This window comes from Amblyraja radiata, chromosome 6, assembly GCF_010909765.2.
Source record: "Amblyraja radiata isolate CabotCenter1 chromosome 6, sAmbRad1.1.pri, whole genome shotgun sequence".
Taxonomy (NCBI): Eukaryota; Metazoa; Chordata; class Chondrichthyes; order Rajiformes; family Rajidae; genus Amblyraja; species Amblyraja radiata.
The window spans coordinates 48,759,783-48,779,734 of record NC_045961.1 but is presented as its reverse complement, the minus strand read 5'-3'; the positions used below and the strand labels follow the sequence as shown (position 1 = coordinate 48,779,734).

General features: G+C 40.8%; 1 protein-coding gene across 1 annotated transcript in view; it reads right to left on the bottom strand.

The window, feature by feature from the left end:
* Positions 1-19,952, bottom strand: part of ift88 (intraflagellar transport 88) — a 74,031-nt gene that overhangs the window by 20,846 nt on the left and 33,233 nt on the right. The window contains exons 12-17 of the mRNA XM_033022737.1: positions 13,988-14,219; positions 10,296-10,366; positions 9,453-9,539; positions 7,189-7,288; positions 2,715-2,801; positions 2,132-2,318 (exon numbers count right to left, since the gene is read on the bottom strand). Of these exons, the coding sequence (XP_032878628.1) occupies positions 2,132-2,318; positions 2,715-2,801; positions 7,189-7,288; positions 9,453-9,539; positions 10,296-10,366; positions 13,988-14,219 (764 nt within the window). The remainder of the gene's footprint in view (positions 1-2,131; positions 2,319-2,714; positions 2,802-7,188; positions 7,289-9,452; positions 9,540-10,295; positions 10,367-13,987; positions 14,220-19,952) is intronic.

Genomic DNA, 19,952 nt, shown 5'->3' with positions numbered 1-19,952 from the left:
TATTCTGCAACCCGGCAGGCACGTTCAACCTTATCTAGTGTAAGCTCCTCATTCCGGAGCAGTTCATTTCTCACCTTGTCATTCGGGATGCCAAATACGAGTCTGCTGCGGATGAGGATGTCGCGGTCTTAGAATTGGCATCTTGCAGCAACGCTCTTCAGGGCGCCAATGTAAGATTTGACCGTCTCGTCCTCTTGTTGGCTACGGGAAAATATATTGTGGTGCTCCATGATAACGTTGGTGCGAAGTTGGCACAAGTCTCGGAACTTTCAGAGAAGGCAGGTGGGGTCTCTGATGGACTCTGCCGGGGTCAAAACATGTGTTACCGCATCGGTGTGTTCTGGGGCGTAGTGGAAATCCTGTGCCTGCTACGTTGAGGAGAATTGATGCAACGGTGTGGGGAGTAGCCCCTGGGTGGGCAGCATCTATGAAAACTCCGAATTCCACTTCAAAGATGCGCCAGCGTTCGGCAAGTTCGCTGTCAAACACCAAAGGATCTAGTTTACGAAAAGATCCTGCCATAATAAGAGAGCGATGATTCGTTGTAAAAATTTTTTTTAAATAAGTTCAGGCAAAAGAGTCGGAGATGTGGCTCAATCTTCTGACACCATGTTTATGATTGATCCACACTAACACACAATGTAAAAGATCAGTATTTATTCCATAAGCCAACAGGAAAATTTCTCATCCAGCTCAGTGTCGCTTGAGAGAGAGAGAGAGAGAGAGAGAGCGAGCTGACCTTGCTAGTGTGAAGCTGTGTAGTACCGTAATACCATGTAAAGGGTGGCATGCACATCTGTGTAGTGGGGATTATAAATCGCATGGATTAATAAGGGTTAATCTACAGGTGCCTGAGTGAGTAAAAGGATGTCATTTTCTCTTTTGCGCTGGATGAGCTATGACACAGGAGATGCCCAGCTGGTGAAAAGGTGAGGACGAAAAACACACACATTTTCATGTTACACACATCCTCATCAGCATCTATGATTGAATGAGATGTCTGCATTACTGACACTTTGATTTTTGTACTACAAGCACACGGAGATATTAGCTTACCCTTTCCCAGATAGCTTTATATTACATTTTCATTATTTCTCTCAATGCACAGTGGTGCCAACATTCTCCATTGCTCAATTGTACAATATGAATGACAATAAATGCAAGTATTATGATGCAGCACAACAGAATCTTTGTTTGGAAAAGAAAACTGGATTCAATTATCTTTTAAAATGTGCAATATAACCTGATTTTAGATGCATATTTCCAAACTATCATGTCCACATTATTTATTCTTAATCAACTGATAAGAAAAATATTAAATGTATGCTAAAGGAATCTCAACATTAATGACAGACTTATAACGTTATGGTGAAGATTTTAATCAGATTGGAGATGTGGCCATTCTGGTTAACAGATCATTTAGCCCAATAAACCAACAAAGTATGTGTTATACAAGAACTCAATTAATTAAATGTCATGATGTGCTTAGGTCTGATGAAATACAGAATCAAGATTTGAAGGGCATAAATCATAAATAAGATTATGGGCATCATTAATGTTGAATTTGCACAAGGATTGGAGAACAGTAAATACCCTTATAGCCAAAAATTAAAAGACCAACTAGCCTAACATCTGTGGTGGAAAAATGCACAAGATCAAAAAATATGACAAAATCCCATCTAATAATTCCAGAAGAAACAAAGGTCCATGTTTTTCTGACCAGCTGGAATGTTTGAGACCAAGTAGCAGAAGATGGTTCTTGATAAGGAGTAGAGATGCAACACAAAAAAACATTCAATTTTTCACATGGATCTGGATGGTCAGTTTCCTCGGGGGAGAATATATTTTAAATTATGTTAACGACTATGTTTTACACAATACATTAAAATTTCCTCACGTATGTGTACAAATGATGAAATAAGGAGTACCTTAAGATGTAAAGAGATTTTAATATACTGAGTTATATATTTGGAAGAACAAATAGTAATGAATGCATGAAGTTACGTACAAATTCTAAATGCATAATACTGAGTAAATTGAAGATCTTGTATTATTGACATAAGAGTGCTGCTTGACACTAAATCTTTAGTATCTTTCAGAAGCTTTATGGTTTGATTAAATTGGAACTCACCCAGGTTATAGAGTGCCTCAGTAAAAGATGAATCATTCCGGAGAGCTTCCTTATAAAACTCAGCTGCTTTCTCATAGTCACACCGTGCAAAAACACAGTTTCCTTTATTCGTCAACGCTGCTGGGTTATATCGATCGGCAACCATTGCAAGATCCGCATATCGGTCCGCAAGGCCAAAATCATTTTCCTGCATAAATCCAATGAAATGGAATCTTACTTTGCATGAACAACTCGTTGTATTTAAATCTATTTGTAAATGTTTATAAATGCCTCTGGCTGTCAAGGAATTCTGCAAGCAGGCCTTTCGCTCTTGGGAATGGATAATCAGTCCAACTATCACATTAATATTTTTAAACATAACTACATCTGGAGAAAGTAAGAGTGGATAATGAGGCACAGCATTTCTGGGTTGTGGCCATGGTCTAGAACAATCCAGTCCATTACATTGGCCGGTGAATGCAGAATTTCAGGAAGCATAAATTCCCTAACGTAGAGAAAATATTTCAAATCTGACATGGTGGTGTATTTTGTCAAGTGCTCAGAATACGCTGTAATTCTAAAATATTTCAAATTTCACACGTACCAAAAAGTAAAGGAAAGAGAGATTTGTTGCAGCTGCGCTCTTAACCCTGCTATCCTTTTTTTCAAACATTTTCAGAGTCTCCACAGCCTTTGAAACAAAAGTGGAAACAGATTACATCTTTAGCAAACAAAAACCTGACGCTTGACAAACCCACTTGGGTGACTAAAATGACTAATGGTATTTTAGTACATCCAGAAATTAAATGGGCAATAAAATAATCCTTCTGCTGAAAAACTACAAATTAAACATACAACTGTAATAGGATTAACATAGAAAACATAGAAAATAGATGCAGGAGTAGACCATTCGGCCCTTTGAGCCTATGTGATTTTTTCTATTACAAATCTCAAATTGTGGAGTACAGAGGCAAATAAATAAATGATGGGTCTTTGTCCCAAACATTATGGAGGGCACTGTATTAGATGAAATTAAACTATAGCATAAATATCTTTAAACATAACTGCACACGTGGAACCATTCAATTTACAGTTCTTCAAAGAATATTCTTCGACCACAGATAAGTTTCACTCAACTATCTTCTAGACATCATCTTAATCAAAATGTCCTCTTTCTTTAGTAAACATGCACTCCCCCCCTCGCATCATAGATGGATCCTTCACTCGTGTCTCATCTGTGTTCTGTACTTCTGCACTTACTCCCCTCCCCAACAATAGATTTCCCTGGTCCTCAACTTTCACTCCTCCTGCCTCCGCATCCAATATATCGACCTCTATCACCTCTATCGTGATCCCACCACCTGTCACATCTTCCCATCCCTCCCCATTTTGCTTTCCACAGAGACCGCTCCCTCTGCAACTCTTTGGTTCACTCATCCCTTCCAACTTAAACCACCAATCCCCAGGTACATTCCCCTGCAACCGCAGGAGATGTAACACCTGTCCCAATACTTCCTCGCTTACATTCATCCCAGGATCCTATCAGTCCTTCCAGATGAGACAGAGATTTGGTGTTCCCGATGTGGCCTCCTTTAGATTGTCGAGACCAAGTGTAAACTCAGCGACCATTTCATTGAACACTTGCACTCAGTCTACCAAAGTCTGCTGGATCTCCCGGTCACTAATCATTTTAACTCCCGTTCCCATAATGACCCCTCTCACCTGTATCTACACCTATCACTTGCAAGGCTTTGTCCGACCCCTTGTCTCTTCCAACTTTCTTCCCACCCTCCCCCTCACCAAATCATTTCGAAGAAGGGTGCAGACCCAATACATCTCCTATCCATGTTCTCTAGAAATGCTGTCTAACCCGTTGAGTTACTCCAGCATTTTGTGTCTTTTTTTTGTAAACAGCATCTGCAGTTCCTTGTTTCTGCCCCATACTGACCTTTCTGTCCTGGATCTTAAAAAATAAATAAGATGCATTGTAATAAATGCTTTTAATGATTGATATAATGTGGCAAGAGAGGTAAAACATATTTCATGAAAACTATCTGGAGGACATCATAATACTCTGGAACATATACATCATAATATCTGCTTTAATCTATATATTACTAAAACTCTTTGCTTGTTTGTTTGTATGCGTGCGTGCAAGATATTTCAAAACCCGGCCAAAACAGTACACGATAGTGTAACAATGTTTGGCCCATCTTACTCACCATTGCCCTGGGATGTAAATGAAACAAGTTTCGTTCAAATTGATATTATATTTTACAAGTTATTGAAATTTACAACTTTACAAAAATTACTTCTCAAACCACTATTCCGACTTGCCCTGCCCGTCAGCTACGTTCGACATCACAATTGGATCCCAAATTTTTTTTTAAATCGCAATTTTCAAAAAAAAAGTTTTAATCAAATTCTTCCGTTTTCATTAACAGCTAACATTGTGTTTAGGTTATTTTAAAGAAAAAATTTGATTTTCATTGAGAATTCCATTCAAACAAAAATATTGCGATTTTCATTGTGGGGGGTTGGGATGGGGGGAGGTTTCATTTTTAAAAACACATTGCGATTTTCATTGTGGGGAGGTGTGGGATTCGAGGGAGCTGATGAATGGGGGGCAGGGGGCTAGAGGGAGAGGAGGGTTGAAAGGGAGGGAGAGGGAGGGGAAAGTGGGGAAGGTGAGGAGGGAGAGCGGGTGAGGAGGGGGGGTAGAGGGATAGGAGGGGGGAGTGGTGGAGGTAGGGAGTGGGGGATAAAGGGGATGGCAGTGGGGGAGGTGAGGAGGGATAGTGGGGGGTGGGATAGGGGGAGGTGAGGAGTGGGGGAACAGGGGGAAAGAGGGAGAGGAGGGGGTAGGGAGGGGAGAGGCGTTATGGAGGGAGTGACTGAGAGTAGGGGAAAGGAGAGACAGGGAAAGTTGGGAGGGAGTGGGGGAGGGAGGAGGAGAGGGGAAAGAATAGGGAGGGTGAAGAGGAGGGGGAGGAAGTGCTGGAGGATGAGGGGGTAGGAAGAGGGATGGCGAGGTAATGGAGGGGGAAGAGGGAGGAGGGGAGGGAGGGGTGAGGGGAGGAAGCAGAGGAAAGTAGGTGGAGGGTGGGGAGAGGATAATGGAGGAGGGGAATAGGTGACTGAAGAGGGAGAGTGAGATGCGTTCACATTGATCTTATATTTTGCAGGTTATTGCCAGTTTGAACTTTAAAAACATCGCAGTCGTGCTCCCACTTGCCGGCAGTGCATGCACAGTTGGGGGAGGGTTGCCGTCACTCGTGTCACAACGGGGATCTCTGGCATCACAACAGGAACCCGTCAGCCGCGCCTGCGCAGGGTCAGTGTTGGAATATTGCCTTGGGGGAACGGACCCAATGGGTCCACACCTGGGCTAGTGTGATTTAAAACCGCTAATACCTCCTCTTTGGTTCGCAGATGATGCAAAACATCACAATCCCTATGCCTGCATGACTTCTCAGTAAAAATGGATGATGTATTAATTTAACATCTCCCCCTTCTCTTGTGGCTCTTCACAAAGACAGCCATCCTTAAGGGGACCTATTCTTTCCCTAGCCTCCCTTATAATCTCAAGATTTTCCTTTACTTAGCCTGCCAGCTCCATTTCATGTCCTTTTTATTGCCCTCCTGACTGCCTTCTTAAATATTTCAACTTTTGTTTCAATTTCCTTTAAACAAAAACATTAACTGCATTAGGTTTCCAAACCAAAACACATAATATAATGATGGTGTTGTATTTTCACCCACCTGGTCATACTGCGATGTCAAACAGTAAAAACAAAAGATCAAAGTGGTTGCAGAAAATGAAGGAAAAGATTAAAGATAGAATGAATAAACATGCGCACACTCTCAATGGAAAAGAGGAATTATAATAAAGAAAATGTATATACATGCAAAAATTCAACTAAATATTAAATCAAAGTAATCATTAACATTTTTGTATTGAAAGTTAAGGGCCTGTCCCACCAGCATGCGATTGCATGCGTCTAGCACAACCAAACGTGGTGGCTTGAGGCGTACGGCCTCGCGGAGCCGGTCCCAATTCCAACCGCAGAGGCGTATGGAGTTGTGCGGGGCTGGTCCCGACATCACACTCACTAATCAGCCGGGCAGGAGGCGGGCCGACTGAATTTGGACTTCGCATGGCGTCGGGCGGTGACGTCATCACGCAACGGCACGCCGGGCAGTGATATCATCGCGCAACGCCACACGCTGCTTACGGCCTCAATGCGGCTGCGGGCCGACAGGCTGTTATCGCGCGGGATTTTCGGACAGTGCAGGATTTTTGGAGCCCTGCGAGATGTCGGGACCAGCCCCGCACAACTCCATACGCCTCCGCCGATCGAAGTGGGACCGGCCCGCGAGGCTGTACGCCTCAAGCGACCACGTTTGGTCGCGCTAGACGCATGCTATCGCATGCTGGTGGGACAGACCCTTTACTCATCATTTGTGATACTGGTTTTGAACAGTCATCCAACAATTAGCAAGGTGAAAATAAGTGAGAATTGATCTTGATAAATGGAAAACAAAAGATAGAAGTAGGCTTCCACCTCCAAGATAATGAAAGGTCCTCAACCTGAAATTGTATAGAGCTCATATGGTATAGGTTTAACAGTGAAAATTTAGCGTAAGGCAACAGCAATGAACTTCCCTCTAATTTGGCAGCACTGATCCTAAAATGAAGTTTACACCCATGTCTAATTTACTGAGGAGTCTTGCATGTTAAAGCCTATTGTCGGGCTATAGCTAACTTTATTATGCATCTTATTTTGTTGTGCGGGTTATACTAATGTATAGGGCAGGTTGAGGTCAAGGAGGTGCTGTTGGGTCTTTTGAAAATTACCACATTGCCAGATAATCATGCAATGTATTATAGGAGTAACACAAAAATCTATACAGAATAACATGCAAGCAAAATTCAAAATGATTACATAAAATTAGTGATGCATTCAGATTATTCTTTACTGGTATTCTTCAAAAAATCTTTACATTTTAAACAATTAAACGCAACTATCAAGGAAATGTTTGCAAATATATAACAGAGATAACAATGTTATTGATACCTGGTTAAAATCCCTTTGTCTCAGGTAAGTAATGGCTTTGTTAATTTCCAGGTCATTAGCTAGCTCAACATATTGGGAAGCCTTAACCATTTCCACACACCTGCAACAATTAGTCATCAAGTAAGAGTTATTTAATAGCCAGATTAATCTCATGTTACATTTCATGCTACAACGTTTCTAGAGATATGAGAAGGTGAACAACAATGAACATTCATATGAATCATTTTCACTTTGCCGATGACTCTGGCTCAAAGTGAAAATACCATTACAAAGTACAAAATATGTTTCTATTAAAAAAAACACTGTATTAGGTTAGTGTCCCGAGGCCAGTTTCCAGTTATGTTGTGTTGCAAAATGTTTTACATATAGCATTTCTATTTTGTACTTTAAACATTTAAATAACTTCTGGGTGAGGAGCCTAATCAAATGCCAAATTCTAACGTGGTGGAGGAACAGTGTGGATGGCTCGAATGTAATCATTGTCTGTCTCGACGGTCTTTCAGCTAACTGGTTAGCATGCAACAAAAGCTTTTCACTGTACTTCAATACACTTGACAATCAACTAGACTAAAGACAGCGGGCGGCATCTGTGAAGGGAATGGATAGATGACGTTTTGGGTCAGGCCCCTTCTTCAGAATGACGAGGTAGGGGGGAGAAAACTGAAAATGAGAGGCGGGGTAGGGCAAAGCCTGGCAAGCAATAGGTGGATACAGGTGATGGGAGGGGGTAATTGGCAGATGGGTGAAGTAAGTGGCTAAGACTAGAGGTGAAAAGGAGGCAAAAGGCTGCCAGGTACAGTAAGAAGAGGAGGAGTTAATCCTGGCTTCTGGCTTTACATTTCACTCCTCCACTATTGCAGAGGTGCAGGTGACAGCCTCTACTCAGTCTTCAGTATAGCAGTAAGGGATTTGGGAAGCAGTGTCAGACATAGCTGAGGCCTATGTTTTTTCTGATGGAGAATAATGCAATTTTTATATTGATACGAGACCAAGTGGGACCCGTTGGGTCCCGTCTCAACGCGCGGTTGCGGGGGAGGGGGCGGCCTACGGCGTCACTCACACACTATCCAGCCCCCCCACACACACACACACACTAAACACCCCCCCCCCCCCACACACACACTAACCACCCCCTTGATATTATATTAATATTATTAATTGGCTCCTTTTACCCCATCCCCGCCCTATCCATTGACGCATAGCCCCCAACTCGCAGGCGCGTCTAGAGAGGGAGGGGGGGTAAAGAGAGACGGCAGAGAGAGAGGGGGCAGAGACAGAGAGAGGGGGGGGCAGAGACAGAGAGAGAGGGGCAGAGACAGAGAGAGAGAGGGGGGGATAGAAGGGGGAGAGAGGGGGGAGAGAGGGCGGAGACAGAGAGGGCGCGGAGACAGAGAGGGGGAGCGAGAGAGGGGGGAGAGAGAGAGGGGAGGAGAGAGAGAGGGGAGGAGAGAGAGAGGGGAGGAGAGAGAGAGGGGAGGAGAGAGAGAGGGGAGAGAGAGAGGAGAGGAGAGAGGGGGGAGATGGGGAGAGAAGGAAGGGGGGAGGGGGGAGGGGGAAGGGAGGGGGGGAGAGAGAGTAGGGGGGGGAGAGAGAGTAGGGGGGGGGGAGAGAGAGTAGGGGGGGAGATAGAGTAGGGGGGGAGAGAGAGTAGGGGGGGGGAGAGGAGGGGGAGAGAGGAGGGGGGAAGAGAGGAGGGGAGAAAGGAGAGGGGAGAGAGGGGGAAGGAGGAGAGGGGAGGGGGAGAGGGCAGGGGAGGGGGAGAGGAGGAGGAGGGGGAGGGGGGAGAGGAGGAGGGAGGAGAGGAGGGGGAAAGGAGGAGGGGAGCAGGACGAGCGGCCGGGCAGTGAGCGGCCGGGCGACATCATTCGCAGCACGTGATCACAGCATGCAGACCCATTGTGACGTCATCACGTCAGGAGCCAAAGCCAGCCGGTTTTATTTTCAAAGTTTCTTCAGATTTGGGAACATTTTGATTAATAAAGTATGAATTTTTCAGATAAGACAATTTCAGAGTCCATGGCATAAATCTCTACCGGAATATGTAAAAATGGTACCGTTAGTGCGTCTTTTTTTAGAGAAGATGTGATTATACATACACACACACACATCCAAGATCAGAGTTTTTTTAATTACAGAGAAGACTAATGCTTTGGATTTGAGAATATATATGTTTATCTTATCAAGGGGTTTTCAGTTACAATTTTACACAATCATTTAAGTACAGCTATCTGTCCATAGTTCTAAAATTAATTGATTGTTCCTACCAGTCATATCCAGCAGCAAAAGATGTTTCAATTGCAGGTGCTATCAACTTAGCTGCTGTCATAATAAATCTCTCTGCCATTGCTTTCCTGCAGAATTAAATATTTTTAGAACAGTTACATTTGACTTTGGAATATTAGCTCAAATATCTGTAGCATAATCCAAAATTATGGTTTTGTAGCGGATGTGGGGGTAATGTGGCGGCACCGGGTGGTGGGCCACGCACTTTACGTAGCCTTCAGCTCTTGGAGGGGGTCACGTGTCCCGGTGACGAGAGGTAGGGATCACGTCAAGCTCACCAAATGTAGCGGACGCGGAGTTGTCCGTTAAAGAACGAGGCAGACACAAGGTTTGTCTGAAAATACTGTCCTTTATTGCTATACAAATTCTCCTCACTCACCAACCCCGTGCGCTCGTGGTTAACTCCTTAAATACTCCCCAGGGGCACCCTTGACCACACCGTGACCCCTACCTCTAGTCACCGGGACACGTGACCCCCCCAAGTGCTGAAGGTTATGTAAAGTGTGTGGCTCACCACCACATTTTGTGGATTTTTCTAAATTTCATGTCTAAACCTCTCTAAAAGGAAGCCATTAAAAAAATTGATCCTGAAAATGTGATCTGCCTTGCATTTCATTTCGTTTCAAAATAACTTTTCTATGTGATTTCTATACAAAGGTTAATATTCTGTTTTGTACAAAATACCAAACAATTCACATGCAAAGTTATTAACATGGAATAAGTGATAAATATACTGAAATGTAATTCTTGCTATGAATTATGTCATTATTCTAGAGTTAACATGTTTTAAATTTTTTATTTTCAAAACAACAGTTGTACACTACCTTTCACGCTCCATTTGCCTGAGGGGATCATTCTTGATAGCTTCAATCACTAGATTCATATGTGCATCATCCTAAAGAATTGGGAAATAGTTTTCAAAGAACCATGTTTCATTTGAAATAAATGGCAATTACTTTATAAAATGCTAGTTATCACATAGTAAAGTAATTAAGTCATACGAAAATTCACAGAAGCACACTTTAGGACACTAATGGTAAGTTTATCATTGACCTTGTGTTTGTCAGAAAGAATTGAGAGGTAATGAAATATACCCTTTCCTCTTACGACAACAGAACGGTTTCAATTGTCCTGGATTTGGCCACAGAATCCAATTTGACATGAAACAAATATATTGGCCTGAAGCAACCTTGAATAAAAGTAGCCTGCTTGTTTTCATAACAAGTGCATTAATCCTGATGAATTACTAAAAGCACAAGTGCTGTCAAATCAGGTTTTCCTGCAGAATTCTAAAGAAATCAGTAACAACTTTCTGGATGTCTAAATGCATCCACGGATCCCACCTCATCTATTTTGCTAGTTATACCATCAAAAAACTTGGCAGGCATGATTTGCCTTGCATAATTTATGATAATTTTATCCAATCCCGTCATTGTTTACAAAGCATATTTTTTTTAATATAATGGTTCAATGGTACTTTATTGTCACATATATCCAGGTGGAGTGAAATTTCTATTTGTCATAGATTTCAGTAAAAATCTTACTATGCAGAATAAGATTGTACAGTATAAGAATAGTTGATTATACCGAGTACACTACCTACTCAGGTTGATTATACTGGCAGCACACCACAGTCGCTTCATTTCCAGCACCATCTTGTATCCCTATTATAATGGTCCCTTGCATTTCTTTCATGTCAGGTCTACAATTCCCTGATGTGTCTTAACATCATTTCGTAAAATAACAGAGTTATGTCAGCTACACTCCAATCCATGGAAAAGTCTATAGATCTTTGTAAAATGACCATAATGGATCTGATTTTAGGCCTTGATTTATCATCACTCCTGTCCATTTTCCTATTGCTATTTTCTCTGCTAAAACTGATTGCACTCAGCTCAAGTTAATGTAGTTAGCTCTCTTTGAATAAGGTCCCACTGGCCCCTTTTGCATGAAATTGAACAGAAAACCCGAGATGCTGAAAATATATAAACTCCAGCTTAGAAAAGACAGACACAGAGTGATGCAGTGTCATGTTTCAAGCAAGGTGGTCCATAGCTCACTCTGAGGTTCGAGCTGGAACTGCAGCAGGTGGTGCATTTCAGCAAGCATGTCCTAGCTGGAAAACAGACATCTAATTTTTCCTCATGAGACCCAGATATGAAAAACCATCCCTCAACAACTTGACTAGGTATGCATTTTGGTTCAAAAGAGCACCAAATGTAATGTGTTAAGAAGTACGATAAAATGACCGTGTCACATTATACCGTATAACTTGAAAATTACTATATAAAGAATTACACAACTGTTGAAATGCAGCAGCAGCCAGTTAATGTCATAGCAACCAACTAAAAGTAGTTGCTGATTCCGTTAAAGAGTAGATGTGGAAGAAAATCCTTCCTGCTGTTGAATAAATAAATGCAGTCAGACACAGATAAGAGAGGATTTTTGGCAGGAGTGTTGAGCTCCAAAGTAGCAGGACTATGTGCTCAACAGTATTCCACGCTGATTTATGTCACGATCTGAGTCCATTACAGAAACTGGGAGTACACTGCAGCCATGAATGTGATCTCTGCCCTAATATGACCCATGTGTACATACCCACATCTAAAAATTCTAACTTCTCATTGCACTTATTGGAGATAGCACGAATATTTTGCCAGGAGAAAAGACGATGGATAATAGCTGATTAAATAAAACTTTGGATCTGAGAGTATTTTGAAACATGCCAATATTTAACATGCCAAGATATGCTGAATTGGTGAGCAACAGAGAACCCAGACACAAGTACATTCACCCTTGGTCAGCAGTGCTAAATGGGCTATGTGGAAGCACATGTGCATTCTGAACTCCTTCTAAACTTCAGTTTCATTGAAGTCAAAGGAACTGAATTTGGAAGTGGAGTGGAATGCACAGCTGTTATTATATAGTACATTTGGTTGACAGGGAATTAATTTCTGGGTAAATGCTTTTACAGGGAAGAATAAAGTAACATAGGAAACTATGCAAACTAGAAATAGGAAAGAACAATCAAAACAGGAATAGGAACAGATAGAATGTCAATTGAATAAACTACAGCTCTTGTGGGAAAAGAAAGGTATAGGAGAAAGATCAGCTAACAAAATACTGAGAATAGGCTTCATGCTGATCAGATCAAGCAAACTGCTCACATGATTTTCTAATATTTCCACTAATACCCCAATACCCACTATCAATGTATTCATCACCTCTGGCAATTTAAGGATTCTGAAAATTGAGTGAAAAGACAGTCTACAACTATAGTACTGAATCCATGAGCAAGTTATGAAAGCAAAAAGAGCATTCTGATTCATCACCCAATGTTCTGTATCTATCGGAGTTAACAATGAGAAGAAAAATATTGATAAATAAATATTTACTCCCTTTCCTTCGTTACATAATGCATGAATTGGAATGACCATAATAAAGTACATACAGGATTAAAATCCGTCAATAATTCTAAATTTAGCATACCCAGAACTCAAAATTAAGATGCAAGTGGTGTAAGGGATTTTCCTGTAACATAAATACAATTGACCTATGAAACAAATGCACTTAAGCAGCTGTTTTAAGAAAAGGCACAGGTCTCAAAGGAGATCTAATTAATCCAAACAACTGCTTGGCAACATTTAATCATACATGCAGATGCCAAAAGCCTCCATGGCACAACTTCCACAGTCGGCAACCTGAATTTGAAATCACTCACTATCATTTGTCCTGTAGTTTCAAAGAAAACCCTACCCTTGCAAATATCAGCAGTCATCCCATTGCAACACTCACAGCAGCATATTAAGCACAATGTAGATTTAAAATTGAACAGCCCCGCTGCCCTCCTCTTTAACAACTTAAAGGAACAATGTGGTTGGGGAGTTGAGATGGTGGGATGGAAAGAACAACATTGTTGGCTAGTTCTGATCCTCCACCATTTTCAATACTGTGGAAATTCCCAGCCCAAGGTCATTAGCACAACAACAGCATTTTAACTTGTAGATTATATATAATCATGCATGCAGTCACCTAATTTAAATAATTTGTCCTCTGTTTGTTTTGTATTCTCTATTCACTGGACAGTTTGGATTCGAAAAAGACTTAATTAACCAGAGTGGATTGTGTTGAATGGCTGAATATATTGAATGATTTGTAAAGCCAATATCATTTCTTTAAAGTGATTTCTAAAACATTTTGACAATGATTAATCTTTGTTATTCCCCTTTGCAATGAAACAATCATGATAATATTCCCTTCTTTGTTGGACACAAAATGATAACTCTAAAGATATCACTAAATGTTAATAATTGTTTAAAAATAAGTAGGACCAAATATTCAGTTTAGTCCACAAATAAAATCTTGAATAATAATACGGGGAGACATAATCATTACAAGTTTCCTTACTTATAAGAATTTTGAATTTTATACAATGCATTGCCAATTAGTTTACACAGATACAGTAAATCAACATACATCCAACATCTTTTATCACCTTAAGGCTCGACTTACTTACATTCGGTGGAATGTATTTGTCATCTTCATCAATGCCAAGTGGGACCATTATCAGTTTCTGGAATGATTTCTTCATCTTTTCACGATCACCAATGGCAAAGTAGCACAAAATGAGGTTGAAGCTGGTTTTTAAATTTGGGCTTTCGCTCATGATATGCTCAAAGGACGTAATAGCGTCAGAGTACTGTCCCATTTTGACAAAAACAACACCAATGTTCTGCATTATTTTAATCCTATTCATAAAGAAATATTGTGGTATGTAAAAGCATATTAAGTTATGAACTGGTAACAATCAACATGAAACACCATTCAATATTGCCATCCTAACCTAAAAGATTACTACGTAAATTTTAAAAAGCTGTATTTAGCTAAATGTTTATAACTGACATTACATTATAATTGCTGCTTTGGGATAGTATCAACATTGACCAGACACTTAACTGAACCGGCTATATAAAGACTGTTGATACAAGTGCAAGTCAGACGCTGGATATCATCAAAAAAATATTTACATCCTGACATTCACTCATATCTCTTAATGTAGGTATGTTGCAAAGCCTACCTGAAGCGTCGCTGAAAATCTGCCGCTGCGGGTGTGTGTGATTTTGGCGCCGTTTAGAGGGGGCGGGTTTAAAACGCGATTTTCTCTAGGCTGTTCAAATCGAAGATGTTCAGCCTAGTTAATTATTATCGAAAAATCGCTGGAAGACCCCGTCGCAAAAGCTATTATTAGTTTTAAAGGCCTCGTATAATAGTTATAGTAGTTTAAAAATCAATCTCTAAACCCGCGACCACCGACAGCTGTCAGGGTCGCATAGAGCAAACCACAGAAGGTATGCTGCTTATTTTTACATTAAAAAGGGCTTCTTAAGATCCCTTTATACAAAGTTTAATATTGCGAGTAGCTCATTTTGGGCCCATTATATCCCACAGTATTTTTCTGGGCATTTGAGGGCACAAATCTACCGCAATGTGAACGTTCTAAACCAGCGCGTTCACAGGATCCCACTAGAAAGCTGATTTAAAATGGACTTTAATTTACAGCAATTGAACACTAAATTCCTTCCATTTGGCCTATAAATTAATGTAAATGAGATTTAAAAATCATGTTTTATTGTGAATTATTTATGAATATTATTTGGACACTTAGGCTATTTAAAAATGTTAATCATTTATTAAGAAATGGATAGATGTTTAGATCTAGTAATTGAAGTTTGAAATTAGCTACACTTGGGTAACTAACTAATTTATATGCTTTAATTTCAGGTCATCCAAGTAAGATTATTTTATATTTGTTTCAGAATGGTTCAATCTACGATAACTGAAATTTTCATTCAGTTCTCTTAATTTTTAAGAAAGTTATGGGCTTTTGACTGCACACGATCACAGCTTTTTTGTTATGTCCATAGAAAATCAATAGGGAACAAGATGCTAATTTCCGAGTATGAAAATGGCCATAACTTTTTAAATACTTGAGATATGAAAGTGGATTAGGTGTCAAATTAAATTTATTTTTATGCTTTATCTGATGGGATAAATTACAGACTTGATTTTTTAAATCTCAAAATTTAGTAACATTGCTACTTAATGTCTTTCCACCATCTGTAATCACAAATCAGGAGTATGAATGGATAGCTGCCAATGATCTGTATGGTTGTAGCTGAAATAACAATCAAGGAAATCAAATTATTTCACTCAAGAAAATTAACACCACCAGGAACCAATTTCTTTACCAGATCAGCATAAACATTTACTTATAACACACTGTTACCCTCTGGCAGCAATGTATTCCATCTACTAAATGTATTGCTGCACCTCACCAGCAGGTGGGAGACATCTTCCACCTAAAACACTAGGGCTGCAGGAAAATAGCATAATTACCTCCTGCAAGCCCCCCTCCAAATCATACATCAAACTAATGTGGACATATAATCACAATTCATTCCTCAAGGCTGGGATAGGTTCCTGAAATGTCCAATTTTGAAATGATTTTCAGAGTATTTTCAGTACATGTACTACAACAGTTCAAAATGGCAAAATATAAACATATAACCATATAACAATTACAGCACGGAAACAGGCCATCTCGGCCCTTCTAGTCCATGCCGAACCCTTACTCTTACCTAGTCCCATCTACCTGCACTCAGACCATAACCCTCCATTCCTTTCCCGTCCATATACCTATCCAATTTATTTTTAAATGATAAAATCGAACCTGCCTCCACCACTTCCACTGGAAGCTCATTCCACACAGCCACCACTCTCTGAGTAAAGAAGTTCCCCCTCATGTTACCCCTAAACTTTTGTCCCTTAATTCTCAAATCATGTCCTCGTTTGAATCTTCCCTACTCTCAATGGAAAAAGCTTATCCACTTCAATTCTGTCTATCCCTCTCATAATTTTAAATACCTCTATCAAGTCCCCCCTTAATCTTCTACGCTCCAAAGAATAAAGTCCTATCTTGTTCAACCTTTCTCTGTAACTTAGGTGCTGAAACCCAGGCAACATTCTAGTAAATCTCCTCTGTACTCTCTCTATTTTGTTGACATCTTTCCTATAATTTGGCGACCAGAATTGTACACCATATTCCAGAATTGGCCTCACCAATGCCCTGTACAATTTTAACATTACATCCCAACTTCTATACTCAATGCTCTGATTTATAAAGGCCAGCACACCAATAGCATTCTTTACCACCCTATCTACATGAGATTCCACCTTCAGGGAACTATGCACAGTTATTACTACATCCCTCTGTTCTACTGCATTCCTCAATTCGCTACCATTTACCATGTACGTCCTATTTTATTTGTCCTACCAAGATGTAGCACCTCACAATTATCAGCATTAAACTCCATCTGCCACCTTTCAGCCCACTCTTCCAAATGGCCTAAATCCCTCTGTAGACTTTGAAAATCTACTTCATTATCCACAACACCACCTATCTTAGTATCATCTGCATACTTGCTAATCCAATTTACCACACCATCATCCAGATCATTGATGTATGGTCTGATTTGGTCTCCAAATCTGAGGAAGGACATTATTGCCATAGAGGGAGTGCAGAGAAGGTTCACCAGACTGATTTCTGGGATGTCACGACTGTCTTATGAAGAAAGACTGGATAGACTTGGTTTATACTCTCTAGAATTTAGGAGATTGAGAGGGGATCTTATAGAAACGTACAAAATTCTTAAGGGGTTGGACAGGCTAGATGCAGGAAGATTGTTCCCGATGTTGGGGAAGTCCAGGACAAGGGGTCACAGCTTAAGGATAAGGAGGAAATCCTTTAAAACCGAGATAAGAAAAACTTTTTCACACAGAGAGTGGTGAATCTCTGGAATTCTCTGCCACAGAGGGTAGTTGAGGCCAGTTCATTGGCTATATTTAAGAGGGAGTTAGATGTGGCCCTTGTGGCTAAGGGGATCAGAGGGTATGGAGAGAAGGCAGGTACGGGATACTGAGTTGGATGATCAGCCATGATCATATTGAATGGCGGTGTAGGCTCAAAGGGCCGAATGGCCTACTCCTGCACCTAATTTCTATGTTTCTATGTATATGACAAACAACCATGGACCCAACACAGATCCCTGAGGCACCCCACTAGTCACCGGCCTCCAACCTGACAAACAATTATCCACCATTACTCACTGGCATCTCCCATTCAGCCACTGTTGAATCCATCTTGCTACTCCACTATTAATACCCAACAATTGAACCTTCTTAACCAACCTTCCATGTGGAACCTTGTCAAATTCCTTACTAAAGTCCATATAGACAACATCCACCGCTTTACCCTCATCAATTTTCCTAGTAACCTCTTCAAAAAATTCAAGATTAGTCAAACATGACCTTCCAGGCACAAATCCATGTTGACTGTTCCTAATCAGACCCTGTTTATCCAGATGATTATATATATTATTATCTCTAAGTATCCTTTCCATTAATTTGCCCACCACTGACGTCAAATTAACAGGTCTATAATTGCTAGGTTTACTCTTAGAACCCTTGTTAAACAATGGAACAACATGCGCAGTATGCCAATCCTCCGGCACCATTCCCGTTTCTAATGACATTTGAAATATTTCTGTCATAGCCCCTGCTATTTCTACACTAACTTCCCTCAATGTCCTAGGGAATATCCTGTCAGGACCTGGAGACTTATCCACTTTTATATTTTTCAAAAGTGTCAGTACTTCCTCTTCTTTGATCCTCATAGTTTCCATAGCTACCCTACTTGTTTCCCTTACCACACATAATTCAATATCCTTGGTGAATACCGAAGAAAATAAATTGTTCAATATCTCCCCCATCTCTTTTGGCTCTGCACATAGCTGTCCACTCTGACTCTCTAATGGACCAATGTTATCCCTCGTTATCCCTTTGCTATTAATATAGCTGTAGAAACCCTTTGGATTTACTTTCACCTTACTTGCCAAAGCAACCTCATATCTTCTTTTAGATTTTCTAATTCATTTCTTAAGATTCTTTTTACATTCTTTATACTCCACAAGCACCTCATTTACTCCATGCTGCCTATATTTATTGTAGATCTCCTCTCCCTCCCATTTCAGGATATCTTGGACACGTTCAGACACATCCCAGACCCTGGCACCAGGGAGGCAAACTACCATCCGGGTCTCCTGACTGTGTCCACAGAACCGCCTATCTGACCCCCTAACTATAGAGTCCCCTATTACTATTGCCCTCCTCTTCCTTTCCCTACCCTTCTGAGCAACAGGGCCGGAGGCCCGGCCGCTGTCGCTACCCCCAATAGGCATTTCAGTAGATGTGGTGAATCTGTGGAATTCTCTCCCGCAGAAGGTAGTTGAGGCCAGTTCATTGGCTATATTTAAGAGGGAGTTAGATGTGGCCCTTGTGGCTAAAGGGATCAGGGGGTATGGAGAGAAGGCAGGTACAGGATACTGAGTTGGATGATCAGCCATGATCATATTGAATGGCGGTGCAGGCTCGAAGGGCCGAATGGCCTACTCCTGCACCTATTTTCTATGTTTCTATGTGATGAAGCCGAATTTTTGTAAAAAAATATAAGAAGATATAAAATTGGCTTCTGGGCTAGCTTACAGCTTATATTTAGTCTCAAATTAGGCTTGCCTTAGGTTGCGGGTGTGTGAGATAATAAATCCTATAACATTGTCTCCCAAGTGACAAGCAGAGAAAGAGCTAGGGTGATCTCTTTGATGTAAGATGTCGTAAACCAAATGGCCAATGTTTATGATGGACGAAGTGACGAGAGAGGAACCAGGGAAATAGAAAGATAAGATGCCGTAAACCAAGTGTCCTATGTTTATGAGGGACCAAGTGACAGAGAGGAAGCAGCGAAAGAGCTAGGGTGATATCTTTGAAGATAAAATGACCTAAACCAAATGGCCAATGTTTTTAGTATATCTTGTACCATGTAAACAAAATGCCTTTGATGTGATGCATTCTGTGGAAACCTTTTCCGGTACCTCTGACCATGACTAATGTCTGTGGAATGTGCTAAGGGGACAAAAAAACCCTATTTAATGCAATGTAATTCTGTTGTTCAGAGAATTGGACCGAGGACAGCCGAGTGTCTACATTGGTCACTTAGCTGGAATTATCGCTCCCTTCCATCGGCCGATAATAAGTAAAGTTTTGAACTGGTCTACCAAACAGTTTGTGTGGTGTCTGTTTATTAAGAAGCGAACCTGTTTAGTTGTTATAAAAGTAACTTTTTCAGATGTGTATGGTAGATGGTGTAGAAGGCAGGAAATTAATCAAGAATAGTTAAACCAAGAGGTGACAGGAATGAGGGTGTCAGCATCTGATGCTTCATATAAGGGTTATCAGTCAAAATTCTGACAGGGAGCCACAATGAGAAATTAAATCAGTTAATGAGATAGAGGCAGAAAGTGCTTCAAAGACATATTGATTGGAAAAAGCTATACATGTTTGACTGGGAAGACAGGTGGGTAAAGAAC